Source organism: Euprymna scolopes, chromosome 11 (genome assembly GCF_053919585.1).
Source record: "Euprymna scolopes isolate OS-2025 chromosome 11, ASM5391958v1, whole genome shotgun sequence".
NCBI classification, from domain to species: domain Eukaryota; kingdom Metazoa; phylum Mollusca; class Cephalopoda; order Sepiida; family Sepiolidae; genus Euprymna; species Euprymna scolopes.
Genome location: NC_136492.1, coordinates 105,152,774 through 105,179,284, shown reverse-complemented (window position 1 = coordinate 105,179,284; position 26,511 = coordinate 105,152,774). Strand labels below are relative to the sequence as shown.

Below are 26,511 nucleotides of genomic sequence, written 5' to 3'. Positions count from 1 at the left end.
CAAGTATATTTTTTTTAAAACTTCCAAGAAGTGATCTATTCAGAAAAAAACATATTTGCATGCACATGTCTCAGTTTCTTTTCATTTTTTTTTTTTTCATTTATTTTTTGAAGGAATTTAATGTTACAGTTACATCTGCTAGTATTTAGATATTAGTGTTAAGACGATTAATCAGAATCAGAATCTGAAATCGAAAAAAAAAATCAGAACTTTTGAGGGCATCATAATTGGTCTCGGAAAAATTTGTGTCGATTTTCCGATGCCTAAAACTGTTCTTTTAATTGCTTCCATTTGTTCTTATTTAAATCTTAATTTTCCAAAAATGGCAGTAACATGGGAAGGGAATCAGCCAAGGTGAAGAGAGATGTTAAAAAAAAAGTGGTCGTAGGCAGGCAGGCCCGAACCCATGACGCGAAGGCGGAAAAGAAAGTGAAAGAAAATCTGACGTCTTAGTCGATGTCTCCATGACGTGACCGAAAATCAAAAGTGTTGAAATTAACCAAAGTCAATCCAACGGTGACGATGACTTGCTAAAGTGAAAAAAATTGATCCTTGTTCATATAAAATGCTTTGAAGATATATTTTATGTACGATTTTTAATATTTATTTTCAGCAGTGCTGAATACGCAAGTAGGGCTAGGTAATAAGTTATGAAAATATATATAGCCATTATGTCAATATATAAGTTATGAGAATATATGGCAATTAAAGTACACAATTATTTTTTGTTTGATTAGTTAACTAAACTAAACACCACATCAATATATAAAGACAAAAGGTAACATGAATTCAATACATTTTAGCTCAACTATTCCTTATGGGAATGAAACACAGAAAATTCTTGCAGCTTAATTGACACACATATATTTAAAGTGATGGTTGTGTTGTTCCAATGAGAGAAAAAAATGTATATTTAAAAGAGTGTACCATCAACAATTGTGTGTTTTTCAACCTTTTATCATTTTTTATTTTTATAACGCGTTTCAAGCCTTGTTCAGCTCTCTTAAGACATTTTTATAAAGGTTTTTTTAAGTGAAAGTTTGAAATGTTAATTTGGAGAACATTTTACATCTGATAACACTGAATGTGTTTTTCAGAGAAATGCCAGTCTCAGACTTTCTGTCACCAATAGTCAGTGTGATGTAGTCCAATCAGAGTAAAGTTCATTTAGTGGGGAGGAGGCTTTTGGTCCATTTGGTGAAGATTTTTATGTTTTTTTATGACTTTCTAATCACATACACACACATATATACATATGTATATATATATATATACACACATACGCATATGCATGTAGGTACATACACATGCATATATATAGAGACATATGCAGGGGCACACACATACATCCACCCACCCCTATATATATACATACATATACACACACATACACATGCGCATACATCCACCCACCCACACACATCCACCCACTAACATACCACACACATATTGGTTAAAGTTTTCTTTGTCTAGAAAGATTTTCTTTTATTAGGCATGGGCAGTGGTGTATTTTGTTTCTAATTGTTTGTTTAGTTTAGGGAAATGGTATTATACTGGATATGGATGTGTGCACCAGTGAAAGTGTGTGTGTGCTTTATTGTGCTTGTTTTATTTCGTGTGTGAGGGTGCACATTTGCCTAAGTATGCATGCGTGTAAGTGTATTTTGTGTTTTGCCTATCTATGTGTATAATTATTGGGAAATGTTTAAAGCGGGGTTGAACTTTGCTATGAAGTTTTTTTCTTGTGTTAGTAAGTATATATATATATATATATATATATAATAGTAAGAACAGAGCTGTAAAGTAGGAATTTACAAATAGTTTTTATTATTTGGCAGAATACACCAAAACTGGTGTGCTAGGAAATCCTTATTCCGAAGAGTTTCAAAAAATGCTAAATCTCATCAGAGGGAAAAATAATTAGATAGAAATGCTAATTTTTAGCGTGACTATGTATTTGCTGGTCACTGCATAGGATGAAAGTAAAAGTTTCATAGGTTTTAGTTACAAAACTTAAAAAACATACGAATATAGATATGGAAAACAGTTTATTCAGAGTTCAACATAAAGGCAGAAAAAACAACCAACCGTGGATTAAGGATTTCCTAGCACACAAGTTTTGGAGTATTCTGCCGAATAATAAAAACTACTTGTAAATTTTTACTTTACAGCTTTGTTCTTACTATTATTTATCATAACCTCTACTATCTTTAGTGAATGTATTGGGCTTTTTAATTTGGTTGGGATTAAGATATAAATAACTATATTTATAGCGGTTTTTGGAGTTTGCTTTTTCCTTGATTAGTAAACATTTGTTTTTTTTTTAATTCAATTTTTACCCCAAACAAAGCTTTCTGCCTATATATATATATATATAAATATATATATATATATATATATATATATATATATATATATATATATATATATATATATATATAATATATATATATATATAAAAAATTAACACTTATTAACTGTGCGGTTCAACATTTTATTTTTAACATCAAACTTATTTATTTGCAGAGTTATCCTCATAGTTATTGTTTTACTATGTTTCGGCATACTATTCCTCTGGTCTTTGTCAGGCACTCTAGGCCAAAGGGATAGTTGGCCAAAATGTAGTAAAACATTAATAACAACTACGAAGATGAGGATAAGAGTCCACAAATAAATAAATAGACAAATTACTCATCTCAAAGAATTCCAATAAAAATTAATAAAACTTACTGTTCATCCGCTTCATTAAATATGGTATAGCCTAGATCCTCCATTGATTGGGTCAGTTTTTCTGTTTGTTTGACACAATCAGCTCGCCAGTCTTTACTTTCTTTAGCCTCATTTGTCAGTTTTTCGTCAGATGTTCCTTGTGGAGCATCAACTTCTTCTTCATGACTATAAAAGAAAGAATTAAAAGGGAACAAATGTCGATTAAGCACCCCCAATATTTTAGCAGCTAAAATGAATGAGTTTAGCATGACACCATGCCTTTCCAAATGTAAATACAACACTTTCTTAAATTGATTTAATCTCAATAACATCCGTTTCATTAGAAAATCTAAAACAATTTATATTTGTACACATATGCATATATATATATATATATATATATATATCAATGGCAATTACATCAGCCATTTCTTATCAGAAACATGTAACCTAATAAGGAAATTAGGAAGGATCAGATCCAAAATATTTAGAAAGGAATTGATTATAATGAAATATGTTTAAAGGAAAGAATCCTGCCTATATATATAAAATAACAGATGTATATGATTTTATGTCAATTTTAGGACAGACAAAAACTTACATGCATTTGTAGAAGAATTCAAAGCATATTTGAATAATGCAAAATCATGTCATTGAAATTTGTTGCCAAATGGAAACTATTTAAAGGTTTGAACATTGAGTTTCATTTTATTTTCATATTTGATTGACATGAAAATCCATCCGAACTATAAGATTTTTTTTTTTTTCTTAAATATTTTTACACATATTTCATTTCAGAACGGTATAAGTAAATATTTAATTATATCTTACAAAAATATGCAAATTCAATTAATCAAACAACTATTTTTACAGAAAATTATTACAAAAAATATACAGAATAACAAGGACTCTTCCCATTAGGAAACAAGAGCTTGACTGAGCTTCAATTTATGGTCTCCCTTGCCAATCTTTCACAAAAACCAGTTGGCTAGCAAAAACCACTAAAATAAATTTCCCCCACTCTCTATCAGTGCCCAAACCTAAATGTGGAGTCCATGAATAAAGCTTCTTTCCTACAGCTACTCGAAACTACTGTGTAACTGTTTCACTGATCTGCTTTCCATCTCACTACAATATTGTTGTCTTCAAGTCCAATGCAAACAAGTTCCTATTGAACCGTCCTCTAAAATAATCTAATTATTTTAATCAAAACATCGAAAAAAAACACAAAAAAAAACTAACGTAAGGCAAACGAACGATGTTAAATGTAAAAATCGAAAAAACAAAAACAAAAAAGAAAACAGAAAAACGAACGTTACAAAAAAAAATGTGAAAAATGGCTTAAATAAGCCTGTTTCAATATTAAAATTTAAAAAATCGGTGGGTACCCAGGTGTTTTTGGGTGTGTGTGGTCGATCAGGGGTGTTAATGAAAACCTAAGAATAAGCGAAGTAAAAAAACAAAAAAAAAACACAGAAAAATGAACATTACGTGAAAAATGGCTTAAATAATAACCCTGCTTCAATATTTAAATTTAAAAAATCGAAAAAAAAAAAAAAGAAAAGACATCTCACACCACGATTCGAACCCAAAACGTTTAGATAATGAACCAACACCCTAACCAACTGAGCTAACATGACGTACATGAAATTTAGTCAGTTCTTCAACTATTTAAACTAAATCAGGTCATGACGTCATCTGACGCATGCGTAGAACCGGTCGTCATCATGAGAGGACGGTTTTTGTTGACCCCGGACCCTGTAGAAAATTGTCAATTTCGGGGTGAAAAAATTAACGTCTTTGGTCAATTTTTCGATATTTTTCGAGCGAAGGATGGAGCTTCAATATGATACCAAGTTTGTGTCTGTCGAAAGTTTTTAGTGGACACACAAACACACATACATACACACATTTTCGCTTTTATATATATAGATTAATCTAATTTTTTTTTAACAGTCATATCAACATTGAATTATCTTTTTAACATGCACATCTCAACATATCTGTGATTAACTATAACTTTATCAAATTTATTTTGAATGCATGTGTCAAAAAACAGTATTTGTTTTTTGGCTTTACCTTTCGACTTAACATACTCTTTCAATTAGAAATAACTAATTTTATTAAAAACCAATCACTTCACACTATAATAATTTTTCCTTTTTTAATTTGGATTTGTCCGTTTCTTAGTGCTTGTAATTATATGAATTCATTTATTTATGAAACTCAAGTGACACTTTATTCAACATTTATATACCCACACAAACGTCGTTCTTTTTCATAATTACATCTTCACATTCAAACAATTTTTGTTCAAAATTATTTCAATTAAAAAAAAAAAATTGTATTCACATTTTTCATTAAAAAATTTACTCACATATTTATTATCAGAAACATGTACTATTTACATGAAAAAGAAACATGTACATATTTATTATCAGAAACTGATAAGAAATATGTGAGAAATTGTATTTACATTTTTCATAAAAAAATTTATTCACATATTTATAAAAAAAAATGAATAAAATAAATGCAGTGGATTTAACTCCTATAGAAAAAAAAATGAAACAAACCAAATGCTAAACTGATCAATTTACATATATGAAACTGATCCCTCTTTACATTCTGAATAATCCTTTTTTTTCCACCAAACTTTTCATGGTGTACTCATGTAATTGTCTAATAAAAGAATAATCTAGTTATTTTTTGTTGGGGAGGAGAAGAAATTAATGGAGTAAGTTAATCTACAATAACAAATGACATGTTTATAAACTCTATTGTACCATCATACCTATTATAGTAGTAGGGGAGCCATTTTCTTTTCCAAATAAAATATAACCCGGCTGCTTCTTGAATTAATTTCTTTGTGGAAAAGTGGTGTAAAAAGATACATTTTAAAAATATTTTTTCTACATTTTTCTATTTTAGTACTCTACTATTGATTTTCTTTTAATTAAATTAAGCTTCTTATATTTTCCACCAGGAAACTGGTCTTGCTAGTAATAAATAAATAAATAATTTTGTACTGAAAACGTAATTTATTGTAATTGCTAAATGACATATCCATTGAATGTTGTTTTCTGTAAATGCTGGCTGGCTCAATGCAAGGGACATAATTCTGGTTTGCAAAAAGTGAATTTAAAAAGTTACGATTCAACATGAATTACCATAGACGATATGTCATCTGACAATTAAATAATATACATCACTAGTAGTAGTAATAAAACCATAAAAAGTGAACTGTTCGACCATAATTGAGGATGACCTGAATGCTTCCTTTTCATTAGCTACTAGACCATGATGTAGGGCAGGGCACCATTCCTTTCCTAGGCTTATTCAAATTAGCCTTGATCTGGAACTTGTAATGTTTTGTGCTTAGGAAGTGAGTATCAAGTACCATTTTAAGTCTTTGATATTACTAATCTGATGATTGAAACTTGTTCTCTTGGCTGATTACTGAATACTAATTATTATGTCAAATGGGCTGGTAGTAATAGTTGTAGAAAAATCTCCACGTATCAAGTGTGTTTCATGTGGTGAAACTCTGTCCAATGATTTTAAAGTTTTTGCTATTTTTTACCATTTTTTATTATTACTAGTAGCAATACTCACATTTTATTTGCATAAAATGCTGTAATTAAAAAAAAAGAGATTACTGTTAGCGTTCGTATGACTTTCTACATTTCAACCTGTTCAGTTCGGTTCCATGAACTCAACTTTCCTGCCCTTTCAACTTTAGTTTTTTATAACGTTTTCTTAGAAGGGGTGCGGCGAAGCCTTATTGATATGGAAATTGATGCATATCAAACTACATCCCCTCATGATCCTTAAAGATTATCTCATAACCCCGTGCACAGATTGGCATTCACATCAACTTCAAACACCGCTAGACTTTACTAGCTTCGCAAACACTGCTAGACTTTACTAGCTTCGCAAACACCGCTAGACTTTACTAGCTTCGCAAACACTGCTAGACTTTACTAGCTTCGCAAACACCGCTAGACTTTACTAGCTTCGCAAACACCGCTAGACTTTACTAGCTTCGCAAACACCGCTAGACTTTACTAGCTTCGCAAACACTGCTAGACTTTACTAGCTTCGCAAACACCGCTAGACTTTACTAGCTTCGCAAACACTGCTAGACTTTACTAGCTTCGCAAACACCGCTAGACTTTACTAGCTTCGCAAACACTGCTAGACTTTACTAGCTTCGCAAACACCGCTAGACTTTACTAGCTTCGCAAATACAAGAAAAGTCAGTTGAAACCTAATTCTCCATTATATGATGATGATTAGAAAAAAGTCTGACTACTCACATTTCAAGCTTCATTGATATGCAAATCAATGCATATCAAACTACTCGACAGTTCATAATGAAATTTGGTGCAATAATGTGTGATTTTAGAGCCTACCAGCGGACATAGAAAATATGCCCAATTATAATATAGGCATAAGAAACTTAAAAATATATGACCTTCTGCAAAACCTTGGCTCAAAATCATAAAAGTGGTTGGTTGGTTGTTTTGTTTTATGGCATACCAACCCTTTTCAGGTTATTTAATGCCGAATCTGGTGATTTTGAAGAACGATTTTTTAATATAGTATATTTGTTTTTTAAGTCGTATTCTATTTAACCCATAGTTGGGACCCTAACAGGTGCTACCACTCCGGGTCAGAGTGGACCTGGGAGCAATGGCAATTAAAGGGTGGCTCCACACTCCCTAAGGCCTGCAAGCTGGGGCCCTCACCATCGGATATAGTTTAAGGTCATATCCAGGACCCCAAAATCATAAAATGGGGAAGGAGATGTGTCATCACAATTTTTAAAGCAACTTACCTTCGACTTATTTTTATGGGCTTCTCCTCTGGAGGATCATCATCACCATCACTTGTATTGTTCAAGTTATTTACAGTCGGACTATCAGGTTTGCTTTCAAAACCACCTAAAATAGAATGTTAAAAAAAAATAAATAAATAAGTAAAAGAGAAAATGTAACCTCAATTATTCTCTTCTATATTGTTGATTTTATTCAACACTAGCGGGGGGTACCCAGCATTGCCCAGATTTTTAGAGGCACGTGTGGTTGGGGGGTGGGGATGAAAACAAATCGAAGTAATAACCCTGTATAAATATTATAAAACAATGTTGTGAAAAAAGAAAAAAAAAAAAAACAATTAAAAAAATGAACGTGATGCAATATGAATGGTCCGGCAGTGCCCGGTTGTTTGAAAAATCACAAAAAAGTTTTAGGGGGTGGGGGGCTCGAACTCGAATCATTGAGGCAAAAGAGCAAAAAAAAAACAAAAAACAATGTGATGAATTAACTAAAAAGTGAATTAGGTCAAATATCAATTCTGCAGTGAAGTTTGGTTTACTTTAGTTTCAGTAGTCCGGCATCACACTCGAATTCTAAATGAATGTTTTTGTTTTCTCGAATTCTAAATGAATTTACTTGTTTTAATTTTAATTTAAATGTAATGCAAGTGAATTCACGATATCGTTGCGTTGTAATAATAAATAGTAAAGAATGAATTGTTTGTGTAAAAATAAATGTTTAGTTGAAAGCACTAATAAATAAAGGTCATAGTTAGATTTCACGGTTAGAGTCGTTAAAACTGGAAGTAAGAACGGGTTAGTCCCGCAGATTGCGTCTTACACTAACTAAAAAAGAGCAAAAAGAAAACAATAATAGTAATCACGTTTTTTTTATTTTTATTATTTTTTTTTATTATGGGAAAAACAGAAAGCACAAATTAGGGAAAAAAGATAAAAAAAAAACCAAAAAAAAAAACCGGCATAAATAACCTTGTATGATTCCAAACCGGTGTGTTTCCTCGTACTGTTCCTAGTGAACGCATCCACTGTGGTGTAAATGGGGAGCGGAGAAAGGAGGAATCTAATAGAGAGAAAAGATGTAGCAACTTCCATTGAATCTAACCGATTTTGGAAGTGGACTCTCACCGGAAAAAATATAGGAATGTACCATTGTCGAGGTAATAGGCCTATAGCACACCTCAGATAATGTGCTACAGTTTGTACGCATTACATTTGCATGTAATGTCATGATTTTTAATCCTATTAAGGTCAAAGTCGGAGGGGAAAAAATGAGTTCATTTTATTTATATAGAAGATAGAAGATAGATAGAGATGTCAATGCTGATTTGGTGGTTTTATGGCATATCAACCCTCTTCAGGCTATTTAATGCCAAATCCAGTCATTTTGATAAAAGGTTTTATGCTTCAAGTTCTTTATATCTCCAAATATTTATTCATGGTGTTTGCTTTAGTTGTTTTGTAAAAGAAAATTGTTGTTTTTGCCTTTGTGACACATGATTGAGTTTTGCAAAGAGTAAGAAAAACAAAACAAAACAATAACAGCAATGTTTGGTGCATTTTTGGTCAGAAAGCCAGTATCTTCAGACAGCCTGATCTGGTAGCAGCAGATCTGAATGCTGGACAATGACTGGTTAGCACAGATCACAATGAAAGGCTCGGAATTATCTCTTTTGAACAAATCTCATCCAATTTTGTCTTAGATCTCATTGCAACAATCATTTCAAGTTGTTCTGCAGCGACTCAGTCACTGTTTGTGGCCATTAGTTTTCTATCCTTTGGGCAACTGATAAACACACAGTGGCTGAGTTATCAACATCATCAAATGGTATTAGGGCTACAATCTGGCTAACAGAGCCCTAATGATAATCCAGGCAGAGTCAACATCAGGATCTGTCATCCTCTGGTTGTTTCTATCTCTGTCGCAAAGATATGTTAGGTGTGAAACCACAAATAAATGGAGTAGCAAAGGTTATTTCTGGGCCATTTTCCCAGATTTTGTTAATTTATTTAGTTGCAAAACCCAGTTTTAAATTTACAGCTATTTACAGAAAATATCTACTTTATCATGGCTGCCATGCGTGAAATCAGTAAATACAAACTGGTGGTTAATAAAAAAAAAGTCTATTATATTTGCTTATAAAAAGAAATTAATTTTTTGTTTATTTTTCAGTTTATTTAATGTATAATGTTTGTTTTAACCTTTTTTTGCCTGCAAATTTTATTTTTGTTTGTCTTTTTCTTTTAACTGTTTGAACAGATTTTTTGCGATCATTGATATGACTATAGTTTATATTTTTTTGATATGACTATAGTTTATATTTTTTTGATATGACTATAGTTTATACTTTTTTGATATGACTATAGTTTATACTTTTTTACAGGTGCACAGAAAATGCTATATTTTTATATTTCCTTGATAATTTTTTTTTCTTTAAAGTTATTTAATGTAAATTAATTTCTTTGAAAAGAAGTTAATGGTTGGAAATTTTTTTTATAAGTGTGGCATGGTCCATAGAGGCTAAAAATTTAAGGTGGGGTGTTAACAAGTTCTGCTCATTTGCATTTTCTATTTAATGGGCAAAAGAGTTTGGGATTTATTTGGACATTCTTTTTAGCAGCGCTTAAAGGATGGGAGTTGACAAGCATTTTTGTCAAACCACTAATAAGAAAAAAATGATTATCTAATTATCTAATCCAATTTCAATTTTGACTTTTAAAGAAAGGGTACCGTTGTATATAGGAAAACATTTTCGACAGAAAGCACATCTTCAAACTGAAACCATCAATGACTTTACAAAAATTTAACCTTTCCTATGCAATCAATAAAAAAGACTAAAATATGATCAGATTGTAAAAAATACCTTCCAAGCAATTTTGTGGAAAAAAATAAAATTCTGAGCAAAATTTTTTTTTAATATCTAAATTACCCCCCCCCCAAAAAAAAAACATTAAAGAACATACTTAAATATATTGTTGGGCATACACAAAAAGTAATGCAAAAAACAAAAATGGCCTAAAATATAACGGAGGATTTTGAATTAACACTTGATGAAATTTTGGATTTCAGAAATAACAGAGTAGATATTTTCTATTTAGCCAGAATCTGCCAGATGTAATTTATATTACAATCTAAAAAAAAATTATGTAATACTAGCAGTTCAGCCAGCTTTACTCGGGCCCTATGTTCTGTTCATAACTTTATGTGCATATGTATAAATATATTAAAAAGTTTGACTCATGTCCAGGTAAACTACATTCAAAATTTCAAGTGTTTAGACCCAAAATTGGTGGAAGAGTTTAGTAGAGTTTGCAAAGGTCAACTCTTTCAGTTTTGACCTCTTGGCAGCTTAATTTTCGCCCAAAAACTGATTAAAAAGCTTCCTGCATGTCTGAATACACTTTATGTAAAATTTCAAATGTTTAGACACAAAATTGGCTGAATAGTTTGCTAGAGACCGCAAAGGTCAAATCTTTTGAACTTTGACCCCTTGATAGCCAAATTTTCAGCCAAAAACTGATGAAAAAGCTTTCCCTATGTTTGAATACACTTTATGCAAAATTTCAAATGCTTAGACCAAGAATTGGCTGAGTAATTTAGTAGAGACTGCAGACGTCAATTTTTAAAAAAAATTTACCCAGATTTTGATCCCTTAACATTTATTGTTTTGGGCTCAAATCAAATTAAAAAGTTTGATCTATGTCCAAGGAATCTACATATAAAATTTCAAGTGTTTAGACTCCAAATTGGCAGAGGAGTTTGGTAGAGTTCTCAAAGGTCAAATCGTTGAACTTTGATCCCTTAATGAAATTTCTGGCTGAAAACCGATCACATCGATTTCCCCAAATCTCAGTATCCTGTATATCAAATTTCGAGTCTGTAGACTAAAACAGAGTTATTGCGTAGGGAAATGTACACACACAGACACATTCACTTTTATAGATATATTAGTATTTCAGCCCAGCGTTGCCCGGGTGTTTGGAGGTGTATGTTGAGCAAAAACAAAAAAAAAAAAGGGTTCAGTTTTTTAAATTTGACCCCTATTATGACCCCTTATAATTTATTGTTTTGGGCTCAAATTGAGTTATTAAATTAGATCCATGTCCAAGGAACCTATATCTAAAATTTCAAGTGTTTGGACCCCAAATTGTCGGAGGAGTTCTCAAAGGTCAAATCGTTGACCCCTTAACAACCAAATTTCTGGCCGAAAACCAATCACATCGATTTTCCCAAATCTCAGTACCCTGTACATCAAATTTCGAGTCTGTAGACTAAAAATTGACAGAGTTATTGCGTAGGGAAATGTACACAGACACACAGACAGACATGTTCACTTTTATAGATATATAGATAGATAAATAAGTAATCTTTTCCATATAAAGTTATCTATATGTTCATTAATTATCTATTATATTTATTCGTGATATATTTGTATTCTAGTGGGAAGATAGTGTAGTATGCTTGTCATGATAATATGTAGTTACAACCATGACACGCAAAGATATGGTGGTGATGATTAGGGCTATGACAACAGCATATTCTTTTCCTTATTTTGATTCTCAGGTATATATCCATTGATATCTTATATAGGATCAAGTAAAGAATAGATACCCTGTAGCAGACAATGCCGTCTGGCGGCGCACATTTCAACTAACACCGGTGATTCAACCTTGACATTGGCATAAGCACATAGCGTCGGCTGTTTGTAAACACGTCAAATAGCAAACATGCTCGAATATTCACCAGCAATTTTTTTTTTTAATATATTTACAAAACTTTTGAAGATTTAAAAGAAAAAAATATATTTATAAAACATTTTTTTTTAACTAAGTAACAAAACGAGCGTATTTAAATAAAAGATATTTAAATAAATAGGTGTCTTTCTGTTTCGGATTTTTGCGATCAAGATTGATTTTTATGTACCGTGTTTTTGGGCCTTTTTTTTTCTGTGTGCGTTTTTAAGACAATTCAATATTTATTTAATTATTCTTTAACACATTAACTTCAGCGACAATTAATATATTTTAAAAATAATATTTTTAAATATTAAATTTTTACGAATATTCGCGAGCAAGATTTTTTAAAAGTAAAAGATATTTAAATAAATGGGTGTCTTTCTGAGTGTGTTTTTTTTTTAATAAAAATAAAAATTATAAAAAGATTTCTATCTTGTGATACTTCATTTCATCTTTATAAAAATAAAACTTATAAAAAGATATATGAATAAAATAATATATATCTTAAATCTCAATTGTTTATACTTGTGATTTTATTATGCATAAAAATTGCCTCGGCCTAGAAGGATTTCTCCTTTACTGACCACCGACATACATTGCACTTTAAATAAATATTGAATTGTATTAAAAAGTACACAGAAAAAAATGGCCAAAACCGTATAGAATGAGCCTTTTTTTTTATAAGTTTTATTCAAACAGTCTTTATTTGAACTTAATGGACTTATTTTTTTGTTGTTGTTTTTGTATTTATTAACTGTTTTATTCTTTTTATCAAACAAAAATAGAACTCTTATAATAAAATATATATTATGGACTGTTTTTCAAACATCGAAATTTTAAAATTAAAGTTTTATTTAAAAAAAAAAGACGAGGTGTTTTTTTTCTTTTCGAGATATTTTTTTTTTTACCATTTATCACTTTGAAATTTTATTCAACAATGAAATGATAAAAAAAAACTTTTCGTTAAATATATTTAAAAAAAATTATTTTGTTCCGCATGCCTGTTTCTCTCCTGACTTCAGCCTGGATGTCTTCAAGTCCAACACAAACAAATTCCTGATGAACCGCGCCCCTAAGTAATGACACCTTACCAATTCTCCAATACTATTGCTACACTATCCCTTTGATTACTGTACACACAATAACCCTTATCCCCGAGTGGCCATTGGGCCTTGATAAGTGGTGAACTCCGTGTAAAAAAAAATAAAAAATAAAGTCTATTTTTTATGTCTGTAAAAGTTTGTTGAAAGTTCAAATAAAGTTTATAATTTAATTGAAAAAAAAAACAAAAAAACACCCCGTCTTTTTTTTAAAAATAAAACTAACTTTAATTTTAAAATTCCGATGTTTGAAAAACAGTCCATAATATATATGTCATTATAAAAGTTCTATTTTTGTTTAACAGTTATTAAAAAGTTCTGTAAATATAATAAAAACGCACCAGGAAAAACACCCATTTATTTAAATATCTTTTATTTTTAAAAAATCTTGCTTGAGAATATTCGTCAAAATTTAATATTTAAAAATATTATTTAAAAAATATATTAATTGTTGCTGAAGTTAATGTTTTAAACAATAATTCAATAAATATTGAATTGTCTTAAAAATGCACACAGACCCCCCCCCCAAAAAAAAACACGGTACATAAAAATCAATCTTGATCGCAAAAATCCGAAACAGAAAGACACCCATTTATTTAAATATCTTTTATTTAAATACGTTCGTTTTGTTACTTACTTAAAAAAAAAATGTTTTGTAAATATATTTTTTTCTTTTAAATCTTCAAAAGTTTTGTAAATATATCAAAAAAAAAAAAAAAAAAAAAAAATTGCTGGCGAATATTCGAGCATATTTGCTATTTGACGCGTTTACAAACAACCAACGCTATGTGCTTATGCCAATGTCAAGGTCGAATCACAGGTGTTAGTTGAAATGTGTGCCGGTCGCCACCAGGCGGTGTCATCTGCTACGGGGTATCTATTCTTTACTTGATCCCTTATATATTTTTATGTAGAGTGATGTGATCCTCAATTGATTAATTGCGTCTGTGTCAGATATATACTTGAGAGTCAAAACAATGAAAAGAATATGCTGTTGTCATAGCCCTAGTAATAATGATGATGATACAGATTACAGGGAAATAATAATATTAAACAATCATCATCATTGGTATAATGTCCAGTCATGAATGCATAAATTCAGTCATCATAAAATGCAATTTGCCATCCCCTCTGATCCATTCAGATGGAATAAGAAAAAATAGGAGGCATTACTTTTGGAACATCCGTCGTATGATTCCTTTCAACAGTTAACACATAGAATATTCTTACTACTTATTATTCATAACAGACAAGCCTTTTCTTTTTATTGTAAATCATAAACATTTTTTTTTTCAATAGTAAATTAATAAAAAAATACATATTTGAACTGTGTGAAAATGGAGAGAAATACAATTTGATAATATGGCCAAAATTTCTGTAGTATTTTTAACTTTAATTTTTTTTGTACCAAAAGATAACTTAAAATCCTGTATATTGACGAATGTTTTTTAAGATGAGACTATTTTTATACGTATAGTGATACACAATATAGTATTCACTAAATTCGAAAAGCATACAAAATATTTTGGACGAAAATCACCAAAAATAGTAACCTAACTATAAGTAGCTTGTAAAAAAAACAAAAAAAAACCCAACTACGACGGTGTTTCTAAAAGTAAAGCCTCCTATTTTTTAACTAAAGAAGTTGAAGAGCTACAAAGACGTGAGTGGTACCATTAAAACGAGTGACATTTTTTGTGCCCCAGAATTTATTTTTCTACATAGTCACCACCATTCTCAATGCACTTTTGCCAGGATTTTGATGACACATTTCTGCTTCTGACACATGTCCATAACAGGAGTTGCTTTCTTAGAGTCTCACACCATCAATATCTGCAAACGAGAGATGAAACTTTCAGGTCATGAATGCATGTTCAGTCATCATAGTAATGCAATTAGCAATGCCTTCTGATCCAGTCAGACAGAACAAAAAGTAGGAAGCATTACTTTTAGAATACCCCTAAGAGAAAGAACTGTACATTTATAAAGAGAAAATATTAAACTTTATTTACATCCAAATTTTATCAAAACAATCCTTAACATTAAAGAAAGAATGTCACTATAAATGCCGTTTTCACACTCGGAACTCGGCTGATGTGTGATACCAAAGAATTGTAGAGTTATATTGAGAAAATAATTAAATTTTGTTAAATACAATGTGTAATTACACAAGTTCAGCAATAGTAAATATGGATGAATAAAGTAGCATCATCATTATTATTATTATTATTTATGATGAAAAATTTATTTTCATCATAAAACTGGGTGCTTGTCCAAAATTCTCTCTATATGAAAAAACCAAAAACCAAAAAAACTGTATGATGTATGTACCCATAACAGAAAAAATATTATACACCAAAAATTATGTAAATTGATCCATTTTTATTTTTAATGACTAAGAATCTTGTGAGCCATCTTGAAAATTTTCTGAAGGAAGAAGAGAGATAACTCCAAATTGAAATTTTAAAAAGCCATTCTTAACATATAATTTGTTTAAAAATGTTTTTTTTATAAACATGAAAATACTTGATCAAGCTACATGATTTTTAAAGTATGATATTTTCTTTCTGTCATCGGTATGTACACCATACAGATTTTGCTTTATATTTTGTTTTATATAGGGGGTGGGTGAAATTTTGAACAAGCGCCTAAAAATGATTTGGATATTAAAATAAGACTCTTACTTGAATTTGCTGGTGACTTCTGAGGTGGTGTTTCCTTTGCAGTGGACCCTTTTCGTTTATGACTACTGCCATCTTGCGGCTGATTATCTGAAGAGTTATTTCCCTTTAAAATGTCGGCGGCACCGACACTAATCGTAGTCATTTCTTTAGTGATGCAATCAATCTGGGCAGAATGAGTTTTTTCAGAGTTTGCATCGTGATTTTCTTGCTTACCACTCACCTCAATATTGTCCTTGGGCTGAACAACATTATAACAGTGATCTCCAGAGCTTTGCATCTGGCTATCACATGGAGCCTCTTTATGTATCAAACTGTCCATTTCTTGATCATCTGTTTCGCTTATTTCTCTAGGAATTTGAGAATAAGGGTAATGCCGTTGATAGGCAGCTTGGAATTGGTTGTAGTAGAACCAGTAACATTCTTGATAGTGTTCGTTCCAAAGATCACGCCAAATCTCATCATAAGTTTGAAGTTTTTCATCATTTTCTTCTTCTTCTTCTTCCACATGGACTCCATGATTCTCTTCCTTCTTGGTGTTCTCATCCTTGTTCTCAGATAAATCAATTACATCGGAGATATTATCAGGGAGTCGTGAATAGGAATGCATCATTTGGACAAGTTCAGCTGTCTCGTTCGCTCGGTTGTGGGCGTCGGGACTTTCCAATTCCACACAGGTCTCAGAAACAGCTTCAGTCATTTCTTCTGGACTCAATTCACTGACACCTTTCATTGTCTGTTCAACCGCATCATCAAATGAACGTCCCTGGGTTCGGAATGTCCATAACAGTTGTGGATTAGACTGATTTGTAACACTTCCGTTTGCTGTCGGAATCACTCTGTTCTCATTTGAATTGCTTAAGGATTCTTCATTTTTATGATCTTGGTGTCTATTATTACTATGATTTGATCCTGAGGCTTGGAGCTCATCTTGAACTGAGCTACTTTCAGGTTCCTGATTCAAATTAGTAGTTTTTAAGATAGTTTGATCAGGCTTTAAAGATTGATTTAATGAATGTTCTATCTGCTTGCTTTCTTCATGTAAATCATCTACTGATTGTTCAGTCTTTGTTGAACTCCTCTCAGTTGAGTCAGTGTTCAAAATGGCTGATTGAGGGCTTGAATCTTTTGCTGAATGATTACAGTTAGAATTAGCTAAAGTTAAATTACTGTGTTTGATCGGTGTTAAACTGTTATCATTAACACTATTTGATGTAGAATGATTGTCATTTAAATGTTCAACTGGACAACAATGTTCCGATATGTCTAAATCTATGTTAACAAATGAGTTGGAACAGGAATTATTTCCCACTTGTGATTTGTTATTATGACTCGGTAGTTCATGGTTTAAATTCTGACATTCTTTCTCGTCAATCACTTCCATGTCTTCCGTTTCGATTTCCACTTCCGCAATTATTGGCACAACATAAGTGGAATTCTGTAAATCGAGCTGGTCTGGGTATTTGGTCACCCATCCCTGCCATACCAAGTATTCTCCATACTTCTGCCAATAGTCTTGCCATATGCTATCTATGTCTGATGCTGGTTGTGAAAATGTCTCTGGAGGAATTTCTGGTATTAACAAAGATGGTTCAGCTACTGGAATTTCTTCCTCAAACAAAACCTCTTTGCAGTTGTTTTTCTTTCTCTTTTTTCTTTGCTTTTTATGCGTTTTTCTCTTTTTCTTTTCTTTCTGAAAAAACAAAAAAAACAAAAACAAAAAAAAACGCAAAGGTATAAATGAGCAGATGAGTTAAATAATGATAAAGCATATTGAACATGCTTTGTTATTTTCATGACAAGTGTTCGACTGAAATCCAATTTATTGTTCCCCTTGCCATTTTTCACAAAAAATATTTGTTTAATACACCTTTTCATTTTTATAAAACAAGAACATCTGTTTTAATATAATCAAATTAACAATGAAAATATTTTGTAATTCTGTAATTTATAGTTTTTATAATATTGACTTATGTCGAATTGCTTATTTGTTGCTTTTGCATGTTTAACTATTTCTACTGTTAAATTAATGTCAACGATATTATTGTTGTATTCTTCTAAACTTAGGAGTTCGTCATTCTGCCTTTCTTTAGGTTGATTGATGTCTTTTATGCTATGGTTGAAATGTTTACAAGATTTATCTAGTGTGTGAGTGTTGCAGTTGTCAGATAAGTACAAGCTGTTATCTTAGTATAAAACAAATCATGGTTCACATGGTTTTTACATGCATACAGCATCTTTCAGACAATCAAGTAAAAGAACTGAAACAGGGGTTGCACAACGAATATGAAATTTTAAAGATGAAATTATAGAATTGAAAAAAAAATACTAGATGACCAAATTCATATATTCTCAGCTCCAAGAAATGTGTTATGTACAATAGAAAAAAAAAAGATTGAATTCTACGAGTTTTAGAATCACCAAATAGTTGTTTATATATTAAATCCAAAAGTTTTCAGAGTATGCCCACATCTGCAGAAATATTTTCTTTACGATGGTCACTTAACCATGTTCTCTTTTTCTCGTGTGCCTAAAACTAAACAAAACTTCCATAAGCAAAGCTTCTTTCCGAGAATTACCTGCTGTGGAACACAATACCACAGGACTGCTTCCCAGCCGACTACAACATTGTTGTTTTTAAGTCTAGTGTAAACAAATTTTTGTTGAGTTATCTTCTTAAATAATCAAATTCTGCCAAACTTTCACCATCGTTACCAATCATCATACGACGCCTCAATGTCTACCTGACACTGCTTAACCCTTGTCCTCGAGTGACTTTTGGGCCTTTTTATAAAAGAAACTTAATATATCTAAATAATTTAACATACAATTGTATTTGACCTGACTATTATAGAGTATTAATCCCTCCTTACATAGTGTATATTGAGTACATATATATTGGATATACGTGTGTTTGTGCATATATGTTTATATTATTCAGGGCTCTACGGACAAATTTATCTTTAGTTGACCTTCAACAACTAAATATTTTCGTTTACTAGCCAAACCTACATGATTTTTAGAATATGACATCTTCATTCTGTGATGAGTATGTACATCATAAATATTTTTCTGTACATTTTTAATAAGTAATTCTAAATATACAACAAATTTTATGTTGATACTTGAAGGTATAAACATTCTAATTTCTTCAGATATTTTTTTAACAGCCTTCGTTAAAAAAAAAGAGTATATTGTTCTATTAAACTTTTATTGTTTAAATAATTTAACTTTGTTTTATTAAAAAAAAATTGAAAAGATATTTTTCACTCAATAGTGAGCTTTGGAAGATTGTCAGTGAAAGAAATGCAATTGTCAAAAGATAAGCGTTTCATTATTTCTAGATTCCATGAACAAAGCTTTTTTCCCAGAACTGCCCGCTTTGGAACACTGTTCCGCTGGCATGCTTCCCAGCTGAATACAACATGGTGGCCTTCAAGTCTAATGTAAACAAGTTCCTGTTAAGCTGTTCTTCTAAATAATAAAATTCTACTAAATTTACACCATAAGTGATTACTACACCACCACTTTACATTCATTAACCCTTATCCTTGAATGGTCTTTGGGCCTTGATAAGTGGTGACTCCCAAGTTAAAAAAAAAAAGAAAGAGTTATCGCTGTAATCATTAGAGTTGATACATGATTAACACGGCACAACAATGGCGTTAGATATGATAGTCTGAACTGTAAAAATCAGTTCAAAGGCGTTTTCATCTTTCAATTAGAATATAGAGGCATGCATCTCTAATTTACTCTGAAGTTATCAAACGGTTCCTCATTCGGGTAGAAAGCAAAGTGTATCCAAATTAACAGGCAGAGAAATTAGAGTGCCAATAAGTTATTTGCCAAGAGGAGAAAATTTGGTATAAAAGAAACAAGCCGTGCATGCATGGTCCGTCTCTGGTGCTGCATGTGAGATGACGCCACAAAAAATAGTGAAGAAATGATGAATGTGAGAAGTGTGAAGGGCCAACATTGCCTTCACATTTTTACCAAGTTTCAGAAAAATCTAATGGATAGGGCAAAAGTTATGGGGTAAAAAGTGTCATTTTTTGCAATTTTGGGGCATTTGTGACTCCTTTTGAGTTCCTGGGAACACTGAATCCCAGTGAAAATGGACAAACAGTACCGTTTCACGCCTTAAGACATGTATATTTGAATTCAGCACCATGGAAAACCACTATATAGACATACATATCAAGTTTTTGAGTAATTTGAAAAAAGAGCTCCAAAAAGGCATGTTTTTTAGCCCTAAAAACACAAACTAGAATTTGGTCAGGGTCACCCATACTGGATTTATATTAAGAACAATGGGCTCCATATTTTGGCCAACTTTCAGAAAAATCTAATCGATGGATCAAAAGTTATGGGGCAAAACATGTCATTTTGGGCCATTTTGGGGCATTTTTGACTTCTTTTGAGCCACTGGGGATGCAACAGGAATTTTCATAAAAATAAATTCTGTACACATCTATTTAATGAAATACAATTTGTGGCAAAATTATCAGGAAAAACTAATGGACAGTTATCTGACAATCGTCCGGAATAACGGACGCATGAACAAATGCCACTGAAAACATAGGTCCCTCTGCGATAAATCGGGGGACCAATAAGGAGGCAGAGCCAGAGACAGCAAAGTTCATTATACAAAAAAAAAAAGGATCGAATGCGGTTGTACTAGAAAAAAAAAAATGGATCGCCAATATTAGCTTATGTTGACTAATTTAGAATCAGGGATGAGTCTGATGTTATTGATCTGCCTGATGAGGAACAAGAAGAAATTGAGCAAGAGGAACAGAAAACTAAACAAAACATGGAGAAAGCAAGAATGACGTAACAGATGTAGATGATGAAGATAGACAAAGGCTTCCTTAAAAAAAGAGCGAAGAGCAAACGTGAGACTGACACAGATCTTCTAGAACAGAACGGACTACAACTTGGATGTCTTCAAGTCCAATGTTAACAAATTCCTAATGAACCGCCCCCTTAAGTAAACACTTCATCAAATCTCCACACTAACGTAATGTACTTGCAATAACCCTTATCCCTGAGTGGCTTCCGGGCCTTGATAAGTGGTGATCACTGTGTAAAAAAAAGTTAAAAGAAGTTAGAGGTTAAATCAGGACTTCAAACCTTTCAGACTCATGAAGATGTAGTATACGATATACAATTGGGATGCATAAATAAATAGAGCTGACCTCAAGCAAGGGTTACCGCTATTAATCACAAATTTAACAATAAAAACGCTATTTGAAACTTAAGCATGACAGATCATAGATATATATCTAAAAATTAAAAAGAAATTATTTTAAAATATTTTACCTTTTCTTGTTCTGCTTTGTTGCTTTCCACTTTACTGCTGACAAATGAAGTGGGCAAGCCCAATTGTTTCATCAATTCTGCGTCTTCTGCAGTATTGGACATTGCGGGTTCAACTGATCCATCGTTGTCACTATCACATGGTTTCATTGAATCTGCACTGCCAAGAGAATTTGAAGTGACATCATCTTCATCTTCTCCGAGAGGAAACTCTGCAACAGCCAACAATGAGGAACAGCGACTAATGTCGTCACTGTCGTATGTCATTTCTTCATAGCCTTGTTTACAAAGATCAAAGTCCCTTTTAAAAAGAAGAGAAAAAATAACAAAAGATTTCTTTTAATCCTGACGCTGCTAGATTTATTTTTTCTTTAAAACACATAAACTTATCTCCAAGTATGGGATGCACGCTACAGACTTATGTCAAACATGATGTAATTTAAAGTGGATCAAGATAGGTAGATAGATACAGAGATAGATAAGGAAAGTAAAAGAGTTTGGTTGTTTTATTTTATGGCATATCAACTCTTTTCAGGTTATTTCATGTCCAATCTGGTCATTTTGGTAAAAGTGTTAATGCTTTTAGTTGTTTACATCTTCAAATATTTATTCATTGTGTTTGGTTTGGTTTGTTTCTAGTAATTGTTAAAGGAAATTTATAAAAGTAGAACCAAAAATCACAAGGATTACATAACAATATTTCTAAGTCAATCTTATAAAAGATGAGTGATCTTTGGAAAAATGAAGAGATAGGAAATACTTGAAAATTCAAAAACGTTTTCATAAATATTTGGTAACAAATACTAACCCAACGGTTCATGGGTGAACTAGTCTATATATTAATATGATAGCGTGTGTTCTTTTGTGTGTCATGCTTACATCTGGGTTGTTTAATTTTTATATTCTACTATTTCTTGTCATAAATAATTTTACCAAGAATTCTTCATAAGTTTTGGTTTCAATTATGGCTGAAGGAACTGAAGTTATATATATATATTCATTTTTATTTCAGTTTCGATTCAAGCCAATGCACCCAAGTCATATGGATATATTTTTTTTATTTTTGAAATTGCAACTTTATAATATATAAAAATCGATAGAACATTAACTCTATAATAATATATACAAAATCTGCAATAATTAAAACATCATATTTAAGCATACTTTACGACCGGGTTTTACCGGGCGTTCGTGCTAGCTTAGATAAATACTTTTTTAATTTTAACAAAAAAGTTACAATAATATCAGAGCGTCTCCATTTACACTATCACATCTACAGAATGCCAACATCAATATATTATATATGAATGAGTCCCCAGTGGAATTTTGACAGGTCCCACAAGTTAGTATTAAAATGATATTTCTTAATATTTCAGATTTTAAAAATCTTTGAGAATATGACATCATAACTGAGAAAAACACACTAACTCTCCATTATAACAAGATTTTAAAGAGAATAAAAGTGAAAGCAGGAATGTGAGTAACCAATGGCAAAAAAAGCTGAAAAAATAAATTTCCTAACTAGGTTGTGTGTGTGTGTGTGTGTGTGTGTGTGTGCGTGCGTGCGCGCATGTAGGAAAATGCAAAAAGCAACAACAAAAAATATTTTACTGATATGCTTGTAGTACAGAAAAATTTTAAATAAATACATTTAAAAAAATGGGATCAAATAGATTTGAAGCACATCTAAAATGTGCAGTGATTAAAAAAATAAGTTTTACAAGGCAAAAAAAAAAAAAAAAAAAAAAAAAAAAAAAAAAATCGCCAAAGTATTGAAATTTTATTTGTTTACGTTTTGTAATTCTGTTATGTTTTTAAAATACCCCCCCTTTTTTCTTAAAATAAATACAAGCATAGTTTTAATTACTGACAAAGTAACAAATGAGCATATTTAAAAATACATAGTTTCGTTTTCATCTTGTTATATGCACATTTTTTCATTAAAAAAACTTTTTTGTATTAATTGCATTATTCTAATAATAATAATACCATTCTATTATGAATGGTATTATATTATTATTCTAATAATATAATACCATTCTCAATTTGAGTGTTATTCTCACAGTGTCTCGGCCAATGTAACCTTCCACCTTCTTCAGATGTATCTTGTTGAACTTAGGAATCTGCTCTTGGTGAGAAACATTTGCAGGATTATCTGCCCTTGCAAAGAACATAGCATTATTGGAACGAGATCCAACATGGACATTAAATTTATTATCATCTTTTGTATTATGTATTAATTGTATTATTCAGATTATTAATTTTATTTTGAGTGTTATTTCTACAACGTTTCGACCAATGTAACCTCCGACCCTCTTCAGGTACGTCTTGTTGAACTTGAAAACCTTTCTGTCAAACCTGAGAATCTGTACAGAATTTGGAATGAAACTCTTTATTAAATCCGCAGGAGTAACATGTTTTCACTCCATCAGTCATGACCAAAATGAAATTTTATGTGATTCACAATTGTATTCTTAGTATTGTTCTGCACAGAGATTGAACCTGCATTCCCAGAAGAGTATCATTTACAACTGAATTTACTTGGTACTTTATCCATTATGTTATGGGTCCTTGTGGACACTTTTTGTAAATAAAACATTTTTTGTTTTAAGAGTAAAACTATTTTATTTAATAAAAATCTGCAATGGAAAACTTATAAAAGTGCGTATTGTTTATGACATTTCTGAATTTTTGAGATGAGGATTGGTTATTTGTATTATTATTTATTGGACTATCGTTCTCATCTTGAGTGTGATTTTCACAACGTTTCGGTCGATATATTGTTTATTGTTTACGATTCAATAAGAAAAAAATTGGTCTTAGGACAAAATGTGTTCTTTTGGTTATTACTCATTTTGGGGTGCTTCAAATCTATTTGATCCAAAAAAATGTTTATATTTAGAAAATATTAATCTTGGGAAACAAGAAAGTCAAAACACTGAGTGCGTATCTGGGGGAGGGGAGAGGCAGCAAGTGATTCTTTCATGAAACAAGTAATCTAATTCCCCTGGCGTGATTCATTTGAAGTCTTAACCTTCATAACAAAACTAATATTTTCAGTTTTCAGAGAAAACTATCACAAGAGGGAAAAGGAAGGCAAGAGGAAAAGAAAAAAAAAACATGGGAAAAAGAAAGATAAAGCAAGAGAGAAAAAAGAGAAAGATAAAATTCAGCCAGATAAAAGAAAGGTTAGATTCTAGCAATTTGACAGAGATCAGCTTTTTCTTATGAAACAAAAAGTCAAAATCAAAATGTGGGTTTCAACCAACAAACAGAAAACACATTCATGGACAACTCTAGTAATTTAAGCACAAATTCACCTTTCCTGGATTAAAAAAGAAAAAGCGAGATTCCATTAAAAAACGGAGATCTCACATCCCTGAGAAAGACAAAATTCAAAGAGATGTAGAACTCTTCTGCCAAATGGAAGCCACATGGTCTGGTGTCTTACTAACTTAGGTACTTGTACAGTTTAATCAAGACATTCAAAAATGAAAATATCGAAAAAAGGTTATGTTGTATGTATCGGTTTTGGACTGAAGATCTTCGAAAAAAATTTCATTTAATTTGATTGAGTAGTTTTTTTTACAATGGAAAAACACGTTCTTATGAGAGCGTGTTGAAATCAGCCATTATGGAATTTGTTGAACATGCCACGGGGAGATAACTCCAGTTAAAGCGCTGACACTCCCTCCCCCATCTTTATTACTAGCTTTTCTTCCTAAAAATCGAACCTTTTGCTCGCAAATTTTTTTTTCACTGTAAAAAAAAACAAAAAAAAAAACAAAAAAAACAAAAACAACAACAACAAAAAAAACCTACTTGATGAAATTAAGTGAAATTTATTTTGGAGAACTTTGTTCCATAATGAATACGTGCAATATAACCTTTTTCAATATTTTCATTTTTTAATGTCTTGATAAAACTGTACCCTAACTTAATATTATTCTTGAGATATCAAATAGCTGCATTAATCTGGAACAAATAGTTGCACATGACTAAAAGCATTGCACCGAGCATGGTTCCATCCTTAATTGTAGTCTTTAACGTAGTTAATTACTTAATACAAGTTAAAATTATTAGTTAATGAGATTACCTGATGGCAGCTCTGGTAAGATGACAATCAATTGAAAACTCATCTCTTCCCCAAACTAACTTCATTACTGCAATTGGTTCCATCTTTAATCAGGTGTTACATTCTTTCTGAAATAAGTAAAAAGGACATAAAAAAAAATTAAAAAACAAAAATGGATTTTTGGAGTAGAAAAGAACAATGATGATTGAGTTTAAATTCAGATCAGAAATTATTTTCTATTCAGCAGCTTAAGAATTAATTTCAAACATGTCGGCCATTTGAAAATCTATCCTTCACTCTATAATAAAAACCAATTACTATATATATATATATAATAAAAACCAATTACTGGCTTGGCAAGGCCACAGGGGAGACAACCAAGTAAAAAAAATCCCTAAGCAAAATTCATCCCAAGGCAGCAAAACTGAAGCCTGCCAGGACACTATATATACAAATGTAGGCAAATTTCGGCATATTTTATCTGTTTCAAAATATAGGTTCTTTTTTACTGATTGTCATAAAAATTTAACTATAAAATAGTATTATAATCTTCAAATAACCAGTAAATTTTCATGTAGTTCCGTCCCATAGAACCAAAGATATGAGCATTTCAATATTCAATTTGACTACCAGTATAGGGTATCAGTATAGATATAGCGATATATACGTCTATTTCCCCAAAACCTATGGTTTTGATGGAGGGGAGCGGAGACTAAAATTTGCTGATATGGTTTCAACTGATATGAAATAACAGCAAGGGGAGACTTGATTCCAAATATTTATCATATGTTATGCTTTCCTTCTTTTGAGAATAGGGTACGATTATGAATATCTCCAGTAACAAATAATCCTTATACACTGTGAAATTTACTTTATGTATGAAAACCAAAGAGGGGAGATATAACGTATGAGAAATATTTGGAATCAAGTTTCCCCTTGCTGTTATTTGGGATCATTTGAAATCATAGTAGCAAGTTTTAATCTCTCCTCCATCAAGGCCAGAAGTTTTGGGGAAATATATATATACATATATATAAAATCTTTTTGGGGGGTACA

The 26,511-nt window shown here is 31.4% G+C and overlaps 1 protein-coding gene across 1 annotated transcript in view; it reads right to left on the bottom strand.

The window, feature by feature from the left end:
• The window catches only part of LOC145288030 (uncharacterized), a 60,009-nt gene that overhangs the window by 19,550 nt on the left and 13,948 nt on the right, over positions 1-26,511 (bottom strand). The window contains exons 2-6 of the mRNA XM_080136042.1: positions 25,477-25,583; positions 21,384-21,681; positions 16,065-17,754; positions 7,547-7,652; positions 2,731-2,895 (exon numbers count right to left, since the gene is read on the bottom strand). Coding sequence (XP_079992168.1) covers positions 2,731-2,895; positions 7,547-7,652; positions 16,065-17,754; positions 21,384-21,681; positions 25,477-25,559 — 2,342 coding nt within the window. The 5' untranslated portion in view covers positions 25,560-25,583. The remainder of the gene's footprint in view (positions 1-2,730; positions 2,896-7,546; positions 7,653-16,064; positions 17,755-21,383; positions 21,682-25,476; positions 25,584-26,511) is intronic.